Here is a 19,289-nt window from a genome sequence, read left to right on the forward strand (position 1 = left end):
GCTGGATTTTTAAAGAAACGAAATATTAAGAGTGAACCCCCTCAGCAAATGACACCTCAATTTCGAGCATCGCCACTAGTGTCTTTCGCAGATAATATCAGCCCATCGAAGACCAGCTTGACCGACAGTAAGAACGGCCTGGATATTCACATCAAGTTGATACTTTAACTAATTTTCTGTTTATAGTTCCTTCGAATTCGGATGATTGGACTCCAACTTCCTCAATCACATCCCCAACTTTGATGCATGCCGTGGAAAATAAACAATACCAAAACCAACAGTTCATTAAATCTAAAAAAGAAAAAATGGCCTACACCCATCACTTGATGGACGACTTTACACTGCCGAGTCATAGTCCGTCTCCTCAATCAAGCTTTACAAGTATGACTGTTGCAGTAGCTGACAATAAAGTTCCATCTTTCCAACCAAAAGTTTCGCTACGAGTTGCTGCTTCTGACGACAAACTAAAAACCCGAACTCGATTGAAGCCTGTTCGTGAAATTGAAGCAGAATCGGATAGGCAGCAGAGTGCAAACGAAAATGTTCCGGATCAATATGGTGAGGAAAATGTTGAAAAGAAATATGAAAGTGAGACTCCATCGGTATTCGTTACTCCGGTGGAAGTAACCACGACGAAAACAACGAAATTTTACAAAAATCGATCGTCGTTCAAACTAAATGACTCCTGTGAAACTACGTGCTTGATGAATATTGTCAATCTTGATTATGATCCTCTTTGCGGATCAAACGATCACACTTACATGAATGTTGGTAAATTCCGATGTGCAAAGATTTGCGGTCAATTACGTTAGTACAATAACTTTTGGTGGAAATGTTCACACAGATATTAATGATCTTGTCTTTTTTTCAGAGCTGACCATTAAACATTTTGGAAGTTGTGAAGACAGCAAAAAGCCATGAAAGTTTTGAAATCTGCAGATTTCTTGTTTAATTTTTTGTTTGATAATTTATTCGTTTTTTTCTGTCGTTTGTTATGTTTTTTTACTGAAATAAATGAAAATGAACATGGAATGATCCAATTTCCATAACTCTATTTGATTATCTGATTTTCTTCTTAAACGTTGCAACGTTTTGCTAACTAAAATCCAATTTTAATGTTAACGAATAAGGAGGAGAAACCACATAGGAGAATACACGTAGGATTCGCTTAAATTGCGTGATTTCAAGCAGCAGCTGATGGTCTTAGACGGGTATCTATTTTTTGAGGTAGTATTTTTAAGCGCCACACCATTTCAACGTCATTGGCTCATGCTGAAAGCATTTCACATCAGTGTTACGAATCATACATAAGAAAAACGAAAAGGCTATTCGCACTCAATGCGATTAGTCTCTTTATAGTACTTGGACTATTTGCACTCAGTGCGAATTGCTACTCTATCATAAAGAGACTAATCGCACTGAGTGTGCATAGCCACAGTATTATAGAGACAAATCGCACTTTCGGTTTTTCAACAAGTGCATTCGGTCACATTTCACAAACGAAACCACAAAAAAACAGAAAAGGCATTGCACTGATTTTAATACCTAATGTACCACTGGTACATTGTACCAGAATTTACATATACAATGTAGTAAATGACCGCGACGCCGTGGCTCCGTTTACAAACTGTTGCGAAAATAATAATCTGCTACTTCATTTTACAAATAGCTGTAAAATAAACTCTGCTTCGTTTTACAAACATCTGTAAGAGACTGCTGCTGCCTTTTAAATCTGTTTTAAAAGGAACTGGTGTTTCCTCTTAAAATCTGGTGTAAAAGAGTATTTGCTTTTACAAACTGTTGTGAAAAGAGTCTGCTGCTACAAGCTGTTGTCAAAGGAACAGCTGATTCCTTATTATTAAACAAATGTCATACTTTACTCTCCTTATGAGATGGAGCGGTATCAGTGAAACTATTATGCCTTCAATGTTCATGACGGAGATATTATTTACTTAAATAGTGCCATACGTCGATTTAGACGTCATATGTTTCGAAATAAAATGGACATAGAAATAAGCCAACACAATTTCGCGAAAAATAAATTCATAATTCCTTAAAACTAAATTTAATTTTTTTTATTATTGTTCTGTTAACATATTGTTGTTCACTACCAGTAAGAAAGAGCGCACATTAAATATTAAAATATTTAACGCTAACCCTGAAAGTATAAAGTGAAAATCAGGAACTTTTGCAAACATTAGTCGTAGGCAAAAATAAAGCGATAGTACAAGCTGCTGACGAGAACAAGCTTTATGTTTTATGAATATTTGGAATAGATGAACTTAAGAGTCCCAGTCGGTCTAAATGTAACGGCTCTCCAATAGATAGTCCAATTGTCTGAGCCATAACTTTTGTGAAAAGCTGGAAAATTGTGCATATCGTACAGAAAATAGCTATTTTCAGTACTCCTTATTTTATTTTCCGCTTCTAACTCCTTCTAAAATGGGCACATGCTTGTTAAAACTAATGGTAAGAAAGATATGTCGGTCAAAATTCCCAAAATTTTAACCATACGACTATTCATCTGTTATCGATAACTACGAAAAAAATTAGGACAATATCAGGGTAATATGGTCTTTTATAGTAAAATGCATGTTAAAAAATTGAAGTACAAGATTTGAAATCAACAGATAAAAATACTTCGATCGATTGAAGTAATAGATCCGATAATAATATATAAGCTTGCCGACTGTAACAGGTTAAAAATGTGAAAATTATATTTAACTCAATGCTCGTGCTGAAATTACTATTACCTTTGCTGTCGATAAGACATTGTTGCCGTAAGCAAAAAGAGTAACAAATATCATATACAACCACAATGAAATAATTCAACGAAACGTTGTAGATTCACCCTGTACACTTCGTACATAAATATTCTCAAACAGGTATCTTCACTATCACTGACCAAAACGTCTCAGAGGTTGATGTGTTGCAAAATATAGTCATTTTCTTGTCGGTTAGTATACAGATGCGAACGAGACATCACACACTCATATATTTACGATCAGCAACAAGATATTACTTTACGAAACGGTCGGTCAGTGTTGTAGAAGATTTACTTTTGTTTGGATTTCAGTATCGAAGGTTATCGTGATGTTGAGATATTTTGTTGTTTTCGGTAAGAAAATGCGTTCAGTTAAATAACTATTGTTCATAATGTTGTGTAGTTTTTGTGTAGTTTTTGTGAGTTAACGTGTTGAATGTATTAACAGAGTTTCCTTGTTGAATGACGGAAATTCCCAACAAGAAAAATAATGTTTGCATTTCTTTTCTGCAAGTAAAGCAGACAAAATCACGTCTTAACCTTGTACCGAGTCATATAAATACAAAACAGTCACTGGGGTCACTGGTGTGTTTTTTATTTCAATTTTTCAACAAGCAATGCAAACATCGAAACGAGAATTTAATTGATGTGACTTAATTAAACGAAGCATCAATTATATATTCCAGTGGATCAGCATTACGTGATGAATCGTTGTTGATTACAAATTGAAAGAGTCATTACTGCCTTTACATCAAACGTACGACTCAAGACTACGACTATATGTTCACATGTTCTAAATTTCGAATGTAGCAACGTTGCAATTAAAAATCCAGATCCACTATGGAAAATGAATTATGCGATTTCATTTTTCGTCTACAGTGTCATTATATCGAGTAAATTCTGAGTCATGCGGCGGTTTACCATGAGAATTGTCTACAATTGTGCATGTAAATTTTCTAATAAAATAAAATCCGTCTACTTTCCAGCTGCAATCGTGGCCGTTTCTCTGTCGTACCCTCAATCAGATTTTGGATTCCCGGACGAGGTAGATTTAGGACAACGACAAAACTTTGATAATGTTCAACCGAGTCGTCCGAATCGACCAAGACCCATGTTTAATGATTTTCCGCCATTCACATCCGGACCCTCGACAACAGTGGTAAATGTTCCGCTTCAGTCAACAACGCCAGCAACAGTTACTACTAGATCGCCGGCATATCGTCAGTGCTTGGCTAATATGTGCCCGACTACTAACGAATATAATCCAGTTTGTGGCAGCGATAACGTAAACTACGACAATCAACAAAAACTGAATTGTGCCAACTTTTGCGGGCCAAGAGTGGATCCAAGCTGGCAACGTAAGACCTATGAACTTTAGACATTTTGCAGAAAATTATTTTAAAACAAAAATTATTTCAGCTGTTCAACAAACTCGCATCGGTACGTGCAATCCATTGTAGAACAGGTCTTCGAAATTGAATTTTTCTTTTTTACGTTGTAACGGGCAAATAGTCAATAAAAGCTCAATTAAACTAAGATTCGTTTTGTTATGTCACAATTGGGTGGGTTAACAGAAAATTGGAACTATAATGACATGTCGTTTAGACACTATGAGTTAGAAAGTCTGTAAAAGGATACGGACTTGAGTCAGAACTTTAAACAATAATGGAATAGCAAATTTCAGGTATACAATCAAAATGGACCGTTCAAAGTCGATCGAATTTGATGTGATGGTAGATGATTTTAAAGTTTCTTCAAATCAATTCAGAAAATTGTCCACAATATCGACAAAGATCATCAGCTTCAGTGAATAAAGAATCAGTAATAAAACACAGATTTGTATGTCATATGGGTGAATTTTAATCCAATCATCTTTCGAATGCAGTCACAAGGAAATTTTTGTATTGGACAAAACTCGGCTAATTATCTAACAATTTTAAATTGTGAACATTTTAAATTGACAAAAGACGGACACTTTTAATGACAAATGAAAAGGAAATAACTATTCTATTGTGGGAAAATGGTTGGTTTCCTCGGTCTAAGATTGCATATTGGGTCTTCTTTTGCGGACTGACTTTTAGAAGATTTATTTTTACTTGAACGGATCACTTCATTGGTCCTCTGCCTCCTCTCAGTCTGGTTTCTTGCGGGAGAAGATTCATTTTCACTTGAAAGGTCTATCACTTCATTGGTCCACTGCGTACTCTCAGTCTGTTTTTTTTTCCGCTTCAAGTAAAGCTTTTTACGACCGGTGGTTGATCTTGGTAACTTCGGAAGTGTAAATGGATTATTTTCGTTACTGCCTACTGCATATTCTGGCATTTGAGTGGTTAATTCGGAAAGCATCGGGGTTGTGGAGGTAGCATCGTTGGTCACCGTAGATTGTGATGACTGAGTTGAAACTGGAACATAATCTTCAATGATAAACGGATCAGGCTTTCCTCGAGCTCTCATATGTTTAAAAAAGTCTGATAATTTTGCGGCAGAGCGATATCTTTTGTTAATCCGTAGTTGTGTGACTAACGGCCGGTCCATGTTGCCTGTGCGCGATGTTGATTCCGTAGCAAAACGTACTTTTCCTGCCATGTTTTTTTGTGCTCTCACAGATTTTCGCAGTGTTTGAGAAGTATTGGACGTTTTTCGAGGTCTCTTTACAATCGTTAAAAAAGTTTTTGCATGGAAAAAAATGGTAGAGTGTCAGCGATTTAACTGTCAGTATGCGAATGATCAGACGAAACGCGCCAACTGGCTCAGTGCTGTTAGCATTTTTCTGTGCATTGATACTGCAATAGCTGCAGAGATATTCAAATCAGCGTTATCAGCATTACTTTCATTTCGGTATGAATTTGAAAGTTACTCCTTTTTTGATCACAATTTATTTTACAAAAAAGAAACCAAACAAGACTTCCTCGCTGTGGTCCCTTCCTTAAAATGTTGAATGAAATATTTATTCACTCATGCACTTCAACAAAACAGTTTAGCATTCCAACTACATTCAACCTCACTATAAAATTGGTTGGTTGATAAGGAGTGTCTCAATTAATATACCAAAAGATCGTATATAAATGGAATCTCTGTGGCATTGTCTACGACATAATCGGTTAGTTAAAATCCCGTTTCGGAAATCATAAACCATGGCAAAGTAAATTATTACAAACGACAGACAATATTTTCCAATTGAAAAACAATTTTTTTAAATTTTTGTTGTAAACATGAAAATAGGTCCCACCTTTTGGGCGGTTCAGGTCCCTTGACTGACACTTTTCTAAATGTATTTTTGATCAGTTTCATTGCATTTTCATTTTTTATTGTTAGTCTTCAGAAGCATCACTGATTCCACTTTATTTTTTCAGCTGTATTCATGAAAACTTGTCAAATTTATTTACTATATTAATAACTCCACGCGAATGACAGGAAAAATTGAAAAAAAAACGAGCCATCAGAACAGTCGGAGCGTTTGCTGCGACTGAGCCCCGTACAAACCCGTATATCTTTTGCGTACGTGACCCTAGTGCGTCTGTCACCCTACTTTGACCGTAAGCCTATGCGCCGGTTAAAGTAGTTAAAGTAAAATTATTATGAAATGTGTACATCTTACAAATTGCGCATAGCGCAATTACGAAGCCCCGTACGACGTTCCTTTCAAATAAAACAAAAATTTCAAATAGCCCTAAAATTTTAATTTATTGAGTATAAATACACATAGGGCCTAGTATCGGCCTCAGACCGAGGATCCAAATTTAATTTTTTTTTTCAACTACATTCGGCCTTTGATTACCTTCCAAATGAAACAAAAATTACGAAAAACGGATGAAATTTACTCGAGTTGTATGTAAAATACACAAATTAATTTTTTTTCAACAACATTCTATTCGGCCTTTGATTACCTTCCAAATGAAACAAAAATTACGAAAAACGGATGAAATTTGCTCGAGTTATATGTAAAATACACATAGGGCCCTAGTAGCGGCCTTAGTCCAAGGACCCAAATTTAATTTTTTTATCAACAACATTCTATTCGGTGTTCGATTATCTTTCAAATGAAACAAAAATTACGAAAAACGGATGAAATTTACTCGAGTTGTATGTAAAATACGCATAGGGCCCTAATAGCGGCCTTAGTCCGAGGACCCAAATTTAATTTTTTTTTCAACAACATTCTATTCGGCCTTTGATTACCTTCCAAATGACACAAAAATTACGAAAAACGAATGAAATTTACTCGAAATGTAAAATACACATAGGGCCCTAGTAGTGGCCTTAGTCCAAGGACCCAAATTTAATTTTTTTTCAACAACTTTCTATTTGGCGTTCGATTACCTTCCAAATCAAACAAAAATTACGAAAAACGGATTAAATTTACTTGAGTTCTATGTAAAATACACATAGGGCCCTAATAGCTTTTCACTTCTACGGCCCTAACTCACGGTCCACTCACCCGATTTTTAAAAACTTTTTTTTCCTGGATTGGTATTGACAATACCTATCATTTGCCGTGTCATTTACATTTCCATCGTTTATTTTGCCATAAATAGCACCAAAAGACCTTAAATCACTTAGGTGGCCCTAACTCACGAAGGGCCGACCCGAATATGCCCATCTTCGAACTTAGCCTCACTATTTTGACTATCTTTCAGGGAAATTTTTTTTTTTTGAAATCGGATTTGATTTACTCAAGATATCGACGTGACGGACAGACGGACAGACGGCCCAAATTTTTATTGCGGATTCGTCATCTATGAACATAGGCAAACACTTTGCCCTTACCGTCTGCTTCGAATTCCATCAATTACACACGGCATCGTAATCCTATAAGCCCCTTCGTACTTCGTACGGGGCTAAAAATCTACGGAAACCATCGAGCATAAGGTTGAATGATTTTGGACCACTTTTTGAGTTCTCAATTTTCTTGTAAATTTTCGCTTTTCAAGATTTTCAATCAACCGTAAATCATAAATAAAATATTACTAGTGTAGTCTACCGTAGATTCCCACTCACATGAGCTGTCTATTATTCTGTTTGATTGCCTTTTTGTTACATCAGAGTAGATACGAAGTATGTTTTGTGATTGTGGAACGAAGACTTTTTCATAAAATAAAAAAGTGCGATAGATGTTCTTCTCTTACACTTTTGTACACAAATTTGATCTTTTTTGATCTTTTAATCTTTTTTTACGTGTTACGGCATGTTTCATTTTCATTTACATTGCCTAATCACGTAAAGCATTGTACTTACGAGGTTCCAAGTTGTTATTTGACAAGTGGGGAATACAGCCCTCCCCTTCGGGTCGGGCTGTAACAACCCACTTATCAAATACACAACTTGGAACCTCGGAAGTAATATACTATTACATGCTTATGCACGGTAAAGTGTACTTTACATCACTGCTTGTGACAGGGAAAAAGCACAAACCGTCCATAAACATGTAAAATGTGTTACACTGCTTGTAAATGCTTGTTTAGGCACGTGTGATTACTCCACTCGTCCTCGGCTCGTTTCGCAAACCTCACACTTGCCTAAACAAATATTTACAAACAGTGACGTAACAAACTGTAATTGATGCTACGATCAACAGTGTAAAATCCTGTTTTTCTCGGATAGCTTTCAGATCCTTAGTCATTCATACCCCATCTTCGAACTTAGCCTCGGGACTTAAAAAAAAGAATCATCCAAATTGGTTGAGAATTACTCAAGTTATCGTGCCCTCAACGAAAAATTGTTACCCACATTTAACATTTTTCATAGCATTTCATACATTTTCAATTACAGTGAACCTTTTTGTTACCCGCATTTTTCGGTATTTTCTGGTGTAAGACCCTGACTTTTATTTAAGGTAATTAATTAGCAATTTATACGGTGCTATAGAATGGTGAAGAAAAATCATGATTGTTAGATTTGCCCTTAAAGAAGTCTCACATGTCATACAAAATTTTAAGTTTATTTTTTATTGCGAAGGAAGGATCAATTAAATTTTTATCTGCAACTCTAATAACATGAACATCATTTGAATTTTTTATATTTAAAACATTAACTCGCGTATTATATAATTTCTTATATGTACATTCATAATGCTCAGTCTTCGTTACACTGGCTGCACACACAGCACACATTATGAATTTGCTCATCCCATCAGTTTATAACTAACGTTCGTTTTCTTTTAGTTTATTTTTTAGCGTCTATATGGTCGGTTCGATAAACAATTGAATACGTTGTCGTCGCGGAAAAAATTTGATTTCTTTGAGCGAAAATGCTAATTGAAAATTGTGAAAAGTATATCGCTTGTTAATTGTGGCAATAGATTTTCCTTAATAACAAAATGTTCACAACGAACCGACGTTTTCTAAGTTCGCTTATGATTATCTTAACATGCAATGGATATATAGCACAACAGGTTCGTAAAGACTGTGAAGTTAGTGGATCGAGATCCAACGAGTCCTTAAGAAAACCTATTAACTGTGGAGATAAAATGTGATAAACAGATGGTTGAAATATGCGGAAACACTTCAAACAGTACACTTTTCACTCAGTGCTTTCAGCAATTTGTCACGCTTCTCAATGTAGAACGCTTGCCGTTAGACTAAATCTATTAAAGTTAATTGCATCAAATACGAACGACAAACAGAATCTTTTCAATGTGGCTACAAAGTAAGAATGCTCGATGGAATGATAGAGAAATGTTTAAAGAATATGATGCCAACTTCGTTGACACTTTCGTGATCAGTAGATTCCCTCGACAAGCATACCAATTATTTACTTTCGAATTTAAAGTGATCTACATTTAAGATACGCTCCATGGATTAAAAACTCTTTAAAGAAATGGAACAATAATTTTCATATTAACATTTACCAAAAATTAACGTATTGCGCAGTTTATCATGAATATTTTGTTTCGATTACTCATAACATCGTCTCCTTGAGAACACACAGATAAATAAAAAAAAGTTTTCGATTTCAAACGGTCAACTAAATTAATATTCACGTAACCATATCTTCTGTATAGGTGTGGAGACATAGGTATAAAATGTTGAGACTTTTTAAAGCATAAATTTTGTTGTTAATGGTTTTCGTTTTTCGATGGCAAGTAACAAAGACACAAAGTCTTTCGTAAGTCTGTAGGTCTGTCCACAGTTCAATAGACTATTCTAAGCCACTTAGTGTCTAGTCTATGAATAAGTTAGAGTTCAACTACTCATAGCTGACAAGTTCGGACTACATGTATTGTTGATTAAAGATTTATCCATATATAAGTAAGATGAGATGTATGTAGGTAGGTGTAAGCTTTCATAACAAACGAGTTTGTTGAGTTGATATTTCTAGTAATGATTATGTTAAACAGTTCATTGTTACCGCTTAAAAAGTTAAATGTAATCATCAGATTGGAATTTTGTTTCCAAACTCGTTCAAAAAAGGGGTTTGTTACCATGGAATTTTGGTCTTTTTATAAGTTACGGCGTAGAACCAGGCAGGAGCAGTTCATTTTTCGAATATCAAATAAGGGATATTATGCTCTATGAACTCAAATGAACACTGACATATGTAAATTGAATAAGGTTTATTCGCAAAATAGGTTTTACTCCGCCGTTAGAAAAAGAATGAGTCTAATTGGCAAAAAAGATCTTAATTTTAGTATGGTGTTCGTGTTATCCTTTACATTATTGTTTCTGTATAACTAGGCCCCGCCTCTTCGGTGGGTCAGGTACCTTGACTGACTAAATTTTTCAATTATTGCAGTCTTAGCTTTCTTACTCCCAATAAATATGAGTCTACTAAAAAACGCCGAAAAGATGGCGTATTCTAATAAATTAAACTAAATTACGGCCCTCGTTTCGCAAAGTTCACACTCGTTCAAATATTCTCTTTCATAAGCAATGGAAAAATTCTTTCTTTCACGCAAAATTGTCTTAGATCCCAGATTAATAGTCGAATAAAAATCAATTCTTTGAACCTAATCACATGAATTAACCTACTGGTCGGAACCATCAGAAAACATTTAATGTCTTCTAAATCCATGCTTAAACTTACCTTCAAAACTCACTTATCTGAACTAAGACCGAACTAAGACAATATTTTCGCATCTGCGATATGCGATTTTGGAAGCCTTCTGAGAATTACTCGAGTGATCGTGTTATCAAGAAAACAAACAAAAACTCTTTTGGGAAGTACTTCTAGGTTATTAGACCAAAAATTTACAATTTCATTACTCTACAGATAAGAAAAATTTCTGAAAATCCATTGCGAATTACTGAAGTTAACAATGAAAAAATGTTGTGTTGCCGATCTACGTTAACCTCATGATTTTGATTCTCCATCGATTAAGAGTGATATCGCCAAAACTTGAACCAATTTCAAAACAACGGCTCAGCGATTCGGGCAAGCTATAGCTCGTTTGAATCGTCATTCAATTCTGAGAAATAGGGATCTTTTACTTTTTCTGTTAGTTTCTCATTTTCGGAGTGAACACGTGAAAGTAATAGCATGTCAATGGGTCGTGAAAACAGTTTTTCGGTGATAGCTCGAGATAGAAATCTTTCTAAAATGTGAAATGTTGTAGGAATATAGGCCTCTAGCAGACCTTCAAAACGAGTATAATCATCGGTAAGGACAGCTACCCGTTCTGGACTTATGACTCAAAATATGGTGAATGTTTGGACAGTGCTGCTGGCTTGCAACAGAACTTTTCCGCGGAACTGACTATAGGGTGTTGTAGCTAGACTTACCCTCTTTCGTTCCTCGTATAATACACCCCAGAAAAATTGTGTTGCAAGCCACAAAGTTAGTCGAAGTAAAATGTCGCTCCAATAGACCCATATTTTTCAGTGTTTTCAACTTGTTTTTGGTGTTCAAACAGGCTGGAGCGATAGGAATGAAATAAACTAAATCAAAATTACATGTTCAGCTCGAAATTGTGCTGAACCGTGCGATCATTGTCCTTGAAAATGTTGCTTTCCTCCTACTTCGTACTAGGTGGAAAACATCATTTATTTGACTTCATAAAAATATCAGGAACTCAATTGCTTTCACCGAATATGGGCTTTTTGTAAAGCAGAGATGCGCATCGTTCATTTACAGTCAATAAATGGTCACCCAAGATTTAATTTGTACTTCACAAGAGGTCACGACCGTTCCCAGCTATAGAAAATGTGTCAAAAATCCAGTTTTTTTCACAAAAACAATTGTTTTAAGAATACATAGCTTAAGACCTTAACTAAAAGCAGTTAAAATCTCCACAGAAAAAATATTTTTGTAAAAAAACTCGATTTTTCATACATTTTCCATAGCTGGGAACGGTCGTGACCTCTTGTGAAGTACAAATTACATCTTGGGTGACCATTTATTGACTGTAAATGAACGATGCGCATCTCTGCTTTACAAAAAGCCCATATTCGGTGAAAGCAATTGAGTTCCTGATATTTTTATGAAGTCAAATAAATGATGTTTTCCACCTACTACGAAGTAAGAAGAAAGCAACCTTTTCAAGGACAATGATCGCACGGTTCAGCACAATTTCGAGCTGAACATGTAATTTTGATTTAGTTTATTTCATTCCTATCGCTCCAGCCTGTTTGAACACCAAAAACAAGTTGAAAACACTGAAAAATATGGGTCTATTGGAGCGACATTTTACTTCGACTAACTTTGTGGCTTGCAACACAATTTTTCTGGGGTGTATTATACGTGGAACGAAAGAGGGTAAGTCCAGCTGCAACACCCTATAGTCAGTTCCGCGGAAAAGTTCTGTTGCAAGCCAGCAGCACTGTCCAAACATTCACCATATTTTGGGTCATAAGTCCAGAACGGGTGGCTGTCCTTACCGATGATTATACTCGTTTTGAAGGTCTGCTAGAGGCCTATATTCCTACAACATTTCACATTTTAGAAAGATTTCTATCTCGAGCTATCACCGAAAAACTGTTTTCACGACCCATTGACATGCTATTACTTTCACGTGTTCACTCCGAAAATGGGAAACTAACAGAAAAAGTAAAAGATCCCTATTTCTCAGAATTGAAAGACGATTCAAACGAGCTATAGCTTGCCCGGATCGCCGAACCATGGTATTCATTTTCACCAAAATTGGTTCAAGTTTTGGCGATATCACTCTTAAAACCAAAATTTTGAATATCAGGTAAAAATTACTCAGAAGTTATCGCGGTAACAAAACAAAAATTCTAATGAGAATTAAAACCTAAATTTTGAAAATCGGTTAGGAATTACTCGTATTATCGCGGTAAAAAGGGTAAAAAGAGTAAAAAGTGTACGGACGTTTTCTGTATTTATCGTTTTTCAATGAATGTTTGGTGTTTATTGGACTATAGCGGCGTTTGGCAATTCAATTAACCCACGTTTTTTAATCTAACGCCACTATGGTCCAAGAAACACCAAACGTACATATTCAGACGATAACTGAATAAACATTTTGCATGTCTCAAGCTGAAGATTAGAATTTCCTTATCTAAATCTCTGTAATGATGACAATGAATTCATAATTCATTCGGCACAATATTTAAAAAAAAAATCTCATTTCAGCCACCCCTACGAAACATCAACGATGTCGACGATTTCATTCGAGACTACAATAGAGAAGCGGCAGAGATGTGTAACCGGGTGGCAACAATTGAATGGAAATACGAAACTAACAGCAGTGACTACAATCGCCGTAGAATGAACGAACAGCAATCAATTGCTGCAAAGTTTGAATGTTTAAGCTGGAAACGTGCCGCATCGTTTGATATGTATAGACTGTTTGACACAAGTACCAAAAAGCAACTCGAAAAGATTTTGCGTCATGGGAAATGTGGATTAGATGAGGACAAATATCAGGAAATCACTCATGTGATTACAGTGATGAAAGATGCGTACAAAAGTGCAAAGATATGTCCATATCGACCTAACTCCAATATGTTTGCTTCACAAAGTCAAGGTCAAAGTCGAGATAACTCCCAAGTGTTTGGTCCACAAGGCCAATCTAACGCCCATGTGTTTGTTCCACAAAGTCAAGGGCAAATTAATCCCCGTGTATTTCTACCACAAGGTCAAGGTCCTACCACCTCCCATGTATATGGTCCAGGTCCACAAGGTCAGGGTCAAATTACTTCCCATGCGTTTGGTCCACCAATTCAAGGTCAAATTAACCCACATGCATTTGCGCCACCACAATATAATGAACAGCACACAGACCCGCAATTTGTTTCGCCTTACACTCCGCCGTACATGAGCTATTGCGATTTAAGACTCGATCCGGAATTGATAAAAATTATGGAAGTTAGTCGTAATCAAGACGAACTGTTGTATATTTGGGCTGCATATCATGAAAAAGTTGGTTCGCCATTAAAAAACAGTTTTATGAGGTACGTCGACTTAGCCAACCAGGCAGCCAGAATACACGGATTTCGTGATGCTGGCGAGCAAATGCGCTCCGTCTATGAAGATAATGATTTATACTTTACCGTGCAAGATCTGTGGGCACGAGTTCAACCACTCTACAAGAAGCTATTCACGTTTGTTAGAAAGGGACTCGTACGCAAATATGGCGAGACAGTTATTCGACGAGACGGTCCCATTCCAGCACATTTACTGGGAAACATGTGGGGTCAAAATTGGAAAAATATTCTAGATATTATCAGACCAGAATTCCCTGAAACACCTGACGTTACCGGTGAAATGGTTCGACAAGGCTATAATCCGTTGAAAATATTTCAAAGTGCCGAAGAGTTTTTTACATCAATGGGCTTACCGCCAATGTCTCCTGAATTTTGGAGAAATTCAATGTTGAGTAATAATGACAATGGATACATTCACTGTAAAGCATCGGCTTGGGACTTTTGCAACAATATCGATTTTCGGATAAAGCAATGCACCCAAATAACTGTAGAAGATTTCGTCAATGCTCATCACGAAATGACTCACATCCAATATTACATGCAGTATTCCGGTCAGCCGTTCGTGTATCGCGATGGGCCAAATCCAGCTTTTCACGATGCTATGGCTCACACAATTGGACTATCTGTTGGAGGGCCGGTACATTTACAACGACTGGGACTCTTAAGTTCACCTATTCCAACTTCAACGGGCAATTCACTCCTAAACATTGAATATCTGCTGGACTTAGCACTAGATAAGCTACCTTTCATGGCATTTAGCGTAGCGTTGGAGAAATGGAGGTGGTTGGTCTTCGAGAAAGGGCCAATTGGTTTGAATGCAAGATGGTGGGATCTGAGATTACGATATCAAGGTATCGTTCCACCGACACAACGCACTCATGAACACTTCGATGCCGCATCAAAGTATCACATAATCAGCGATCAAGACTACATCAAATATTTCATTGCCACCATTCTCCAGTTTCAAATATTTGCCGAATTGTGTCAAGCATCCGGTCACGTTGGACAGCTACATACCTGCGACATTTACAGATCGCGAGAGGCTGGTCGATTAATCAGGTAAGGTTTGCGTCAGTAAGCGATTCGATTGGAAAATAATTTTTCGTTTTCATAATACGCAGTGAACTGATGCAACAAGGCGCTTCATTGAGTTCGTCTCAATTAATAAGAATGTTAACGAGAGGAAAAACATCCAGATTGTCAGCGGAACCTCTACTTGATTATTTTCGCCCATTGGAAGTGTGGCTCGAACAACAAATTATATACGAACCTGTGGTTGGCTGGAATTCTAATTTAGCTGACATAGCCTTATTTCAATACAGTGCGTCGGCCGGCACATCGTTCACAATTTCTATTGGACTCATCTTTTGTACAGTGCTTCTACCTCATTTCTTTTAAAACTATTTACTCAAAAATGAAAGAGAAATCATTTTGATTATTGAAATTGGTTGTTTTATGTTCGGAAAACAAAATCTAGCACAAAACGGTAAACAAAATACCGACATTGCATTAACGACGATCCGTTTTGCCAGTACCACGTTTGCCAGAGAACAAATGCTTTGGCATTTTGTTGCCAATGAAACGGTCCGCTTCACCTTTAAGACACATTCTCTTGACTTTGCTGGCGATATTTTTGTGTCCCAAAACTTGCAGCTTCCTCTTCATCTGAAAATAGTAAACGAAAAAGGTTTAGTTCTGTCTCATTGTTGGAATCGAAACACAAAAACTTCCACATTTACAACACTTACAATCTTATCCTTCACGCCTTGTTCGGTTCGTGGTAGTGCACGTTTCAATGGCTGTCCGGTGCTCTTCACAATAGCTGAACTTTCGTGATCCTTAAGCTTGTTCTTGTTACCAACTTGTACCAAACTACGTCGAATGTCCACAACATTCTTAGTGAAATTAGCTTTCTCTGTGCCAGACATATCGACACCCAGATTTTCCATAGTTTCCTTGAGTTTAGTGACGCTGCGATCACGAACCCGTGGATTCTTGTGCCGTGGAATCGTCGATTTGTTCTTCTTACTTTGTAATCGGCGATCATCTCGCAACATGAATCGTTTCGTACGAATTTGTTTAGCCATTTCTCTGATGTCTCTAAGTGTTGCATCCATGGTCATGTCTTGTGGTACGTAGAAGCCAGCTTCTTCGCGCAATCCCTCTTCTCTTTCCAGTTCTTCCAATTTTTCAAATATGTCCGGATCGATATAATCGGCAATGTTATGACCTTGCCAGAATTCAGGAATATCGTCGTAACGCTCTTCTTCTGCTATGGTCACGTAATTCTTCTTCAGGTCCAACGAATAATCGTCACCCAACTCTTGTTCCAGATCTTTCTCGAGTTTACGTTTACGGTCGGCACGATTAGCTTTACGTTCCAGAACACTTGGTGGTATACATGCTGGTCGTTCGATATCATCACGCTGCTTCGGAATGGCAACGTGCAGACGATTGAGGATACCATCCACCTTCTTAGTTCGCATTTTCTGATCAACACGATAGCTGAGAAGACGTTCGCAAGCTTCTGTTTTAACTTCACAGACACCAGTTTCGGTTATCGTCGACATTTCCATCAATGTTACATCCTTATCGTCTTCCAATTTCGCGATTATCTTCCTACGTTCCGGGTTCAATTCATTCAAACCACAAATGTCTACCTTGTTCACGACTACCAACAACGGTTTGTTGGTGAACAGTGGCTTAATACTTTCGAATAGCTTGACTTGATCTTCCAACGAATGGCCGCACTGTTCGGAAATATCCATGACGTACAAAACACACGCACGTAAATGAGCCAATGCTGTAATGGCCTGCATCTCAATAACATTACGTTCTTCGAGTGGATGATCCAAAATTCCAGGCGTATCGATTACTTGCCAACGCAAATATTTGTAGTCGGTGTGACCGACGTATAAGCTTTTCGTTGTGAATGCGTACGGTTGAACTTCAACTTCAGCCCGGGTTATTTTGTTGATAAAACTCGATTTGCCAACGTTCGGGAAACCACAAATGATGATGGTTCTGGTGTACGGATCAATGGATGGCAAACGTGACAAATGTTGTCGCACCTGTTCCAGGTACGTCAAATTAGCGCCTTGACGCTTCATTATCGTAGCCATTCGACCGAGTGCAGCCTTCTTCAGTTGTTTGCATCGATACAGTGAATCACCGTACTTCAGTAATCGCACGTAGTCCTTTGCAACGCTGTAAACATAGACATGTCAACATTCTGTATCGTTATTGGAGCTGTCAATTTTACCTGTCGATTAAATGCCTTGCCGTGTTGAGCTGACCCAAAGCCAATTTGTAATGATCCTTGTCGTACAAGACATTCATCAAATCAGCGTAGAAAGGGTGGACATCATCCAGTTTCGGAAAGTCTTGGATGATTTGAGTTAATCGGTCGTGGAAATTTTGTTGTGTAAATTTGACTTTTCGTACATAAAATGCTCGTATACGGGATATTTTGTAGCCCTTATGCACAACTGTTGGTGTTTTACGTTGTGTCTTCGACAACATTATGTCGATGAAGTCCTACATTATAACAGAGTGAGGTTATATTGCCGTTGGTAATGTTTTGAAAATGTTAAAACAATTGTAATTTTACGTACCTTGGCTGGCGGAACCACCATTATTTTCTTAAAGTTGTACAAACTCATCTTGATGGTTTGCTGCAACTGTAAATCGAGTTTTTAAAGAATAATCGGAACACACTTTGAAAAACAAATCTACCTCGTGGCTGTTGTGAAATAAAAAGACAGAATCGTATATGTCACTTTGACAGCTTTAAACGGAGATGTCACGAACGTGATTTTCATCGAAAAGGTTTCCACTATCGATGACATTGCATATGGCCAGTAGGAGAACTTCACCGTTTGAAAAAATGAAAATCGAACATAAACCAGGTCTTGTAAATTAAAATTGTTGTCATTCTGGCAATGACTACGTTAGACTATTCGATCTCTCCGTGAACGAAACAGTAGTTTTCTGCAGGTTGAACACATATTTAAATTTAAAAAAACGCGTGGATTATGCTTAGTCAGATCTTGTTCTGTTTGCATCTTGCATCCGGCTACCATTTTGCACTGCTTCTTAAATGCGAACCTTATTCTTAAAGATAATTAATAAAGAAACTTCTCCAATTGTTCCCTATAAAATTTTAGCTGACGGTAACCCGTTAATGAATAATGAAAGTTCTGAGGGATTCTTTTGAAAAACAGAATCTTGAAATCGGACGCATTTTCCATTGGACTTTTTTATATGTGCCTAGATTGATATTGGTCCCTAGAACCTAAAACCACTTTCAAAAAAATTCTTCGAATCTTGTGTGGCTAGTGGGAGGTGATCGAAAACTGAAAACATGCACTTTTCTTACAAAAATTTCTCCAGTTACACGAGCCGTACAGGGTCGTGTGGGGTGTCATTAGAAAGGTAATTGCATGTACTAATGGGAAAAATAGGGTCTTGTTGGGTTTAAAATTCATCCACACTGAGATATGTTCAGTTGAAGTTTTCAACCGAAAAAAGACTGACAACTTGCACTTTTCTTACAGAAATTTCTCGAGGTACACGAAACGTACACGGTCGTGTGAGGTGTCATTTGAAAGGTAATTGCATGTACTTTTAGGAAAAATAGAGCTTACAGAAGTTTGGTAGCATCTTCGATGCAATATAAGCACTTAAACATTTCAACTTCACATAACTCATCGTAGATGCTACCAAACTTCTGTAAGCTTTATATTTTCTAAAAGAACATGCAATTACCTTTCAAATGACACCCCACACGACCGTGTACGTTTCGTGTACCTCGAGAAATTTCTGTAAGAAAAGTGTAAGTTGTCAGTCTTTTTTCGGTTGAAAACTTCAACTGCACATATCTCAGTGTGGATGAATTTTATACCCAACAAGACCCTATTTTTCCCATTAGCACATGCAATTACCTTTCTAATGACACCCCACACGACCCTGTACGGCTCGTGTAACTGGAGAAATTTTTGTAAGAAAAGTGCATGTTTTCAGTTTTCGATCACCTCCCACCAGCCACACAAGATTCGAAGATTTTTTTGAAAGTGGTTTTAGGTTCTAGGGACCAGTACCAATTCAGGCACATATAAAAAAGTCCAATGGAAAATGCGTCCGAT

General features: G+C 37.1%; 3 protein-coding genes across 5 annotated transcripts; 2 read left to right on the top strand and 1 right to left on the bottom strand.

Moving 5' to 3' along the window:
• Window positions 1-2,901: 2,901 nt before the first annotated feature.
• Window positions 2,902-4,295, top strand: LOC119073291. The gene is made up of 3 exons (XM_037178677.1): window positions 2,902-3,118; window positions 3,751-4,122; window positions 4,184-4,295. Exons 1-3 carry the CDS (start codon window positions 3,094-3,096, stop codon window positions 4,222-4,224), a joined length of 438 nt encoding a protein of 145 aa, XP_037034572.1. The 5' UTR covers window positions 2,902-3,093; the 3' UTR covers window positions 4,225-4,295.
• Window positions 4,296-8,842: 4,547 nt separating this feature from the next.
• Window positions 8,843-15,589, top strand: LOC119073255 (angiotensin-converting enzyme-like). Of its 2 annotated transcripts, XM_037178627.1 has the most exons (4): window positions 8,843-9,155; window positions 13,292-13,724; window positions 13,797-15,204; window positions 15,267-15,589. In XM_037178627.1, exons 1-4 carry the CDS (start codon window positions 9,081-9,083, stop codon window positions 15,541-15,543), a joined length of 2,193 nt encoding a protein of 730 aa, XP_037034522.1. In that variant the 5' UTR covers window positions 8,843-9,080; the 3' UTR covers window positions 15,544-15,589. The 2 variants fall into 2 exon arrangements, with proteins under 2 accessions (XP_037034522.1, XP_037034521.1); XM_037178626.1 differs by having other exon boundaries at window positions 13,292-15,204.
• On the bottom strand, window positions 15,575-17,951 carry LOC119073261 (nucleolar GTP-binding protein 1). Of its 2 annotated transcripts, XM_037178636.1 has the most exons (5): window positions 17,881-17,951; window positions 17,760-17,825; window positions 17,408-17,682; window positions 15,894-17,352; window positions 15,575-15,810 (listed from the first exon to the last, which is right to left on the bottom strand). In XM_037178636.1, the coding sequence occupies exons 2-5, from the start codon at window positions 17,805-17,807 to the stop codon at window positions 15,655-15,657; spliced, it is 1,938 nt and encodes a 645-aa protein (XP_037034531.1). In that variant the 5' UTR covers window positions 17,808-17,825; window positions 17,881-17,951; the 3' UTR covers window positions 15,575-15,654. The 2 variants fall into 2 exon arrangements, with proteins under 2 accessions (XP_037034531.1, XP_037034532.1); XM_037178637.1 differs by lacking the exon at window positions 17,881-17,951 and having other exon boundaries at window positions 15,581-15,810; window positions 17,408-17,684; window positions 17,763-17,825.
• Window positions 17,952-19,289: the final 1,338 nt, after the last annotated feature.

Source organism: Bradysia coprophila, unplaced genomic scaffold (assembly GCF_014529535.1).
Source record: "Bradysia coprophila strain Holo2 unplaced genomic scaffold, BU_Bcop_v1 contig_138, whole genome shotgun sequence".
Taxonomy (NCBI): domain Eukaryota; kingdom Metazoa; phylum Arthropoda; class Insecta; order Diptera; family Sciaridae; genus Bradysia; species Bradysia coprophila.

Bases quoted from the DNA above. Each gene is read 5' to 3' on its own strand.
- LOC119073291 (XM_037178677.1), top strand. From the start codon at position 3,094: ATGTTGAGATATTTTGTTGTTTTCG. The intron at 3,119-3,750 runs GTAAGAAAATGC...TCTACTTTCCAG, and splicing joins GAGATATTTTGTTGTTTTCG to CTGCAATCGTGGCCGTTTCT. The intron at 4,123-4,183 runs GTAAGACCTATG...AAATTATTTCAG, and splicing joins AGTGGATCCAAGCTGGCAAC to CTGTTCAACAAACTCGCATC.
- LOC119073255 (XM_037178626.1), top strand. From the start codon at position 9,081: ATGTTCACAACGAACCGACGTTTTCTAAGTTCGCTTATGATTATCTTA. The intron at 9,156-13,291 runs GTTCGTAAAGAC...ATCTCATTTCAG, and splicing joins ATGGATATATAGCACAACAG to CCACCCCTACGAAACATCAA. The intron at 15,205-15,266 runs GTAAGGTTTGCG...CATAATACGCAG, and splicing joins GAGGCTGGTCGATTAATCAG to TGAACTGATGCAACAAGGCG.
- LOC119073261 (XM_037178636.1), bottom strand. From the start codon at position 17,807: ATGAGTTTGTACAACTTTAAGAAAATAATGGTGGTTCCGCCAGCCAAG. The intron at 17,353-17,407 runs GTAAAATTGACA...CTATGTTTACAG, and splicing joins GCAAGGCATTTAATCGACAG to CGTTGCAAAGGACTACGTGC. The intron at 15,811-15,893 runs GTAAGTGTTGTA...TACTATTTTCAG, and splicing joins AAGGCGTGAAGGATAAGATT to ATGAAGAGGAAGCTGCAAGT.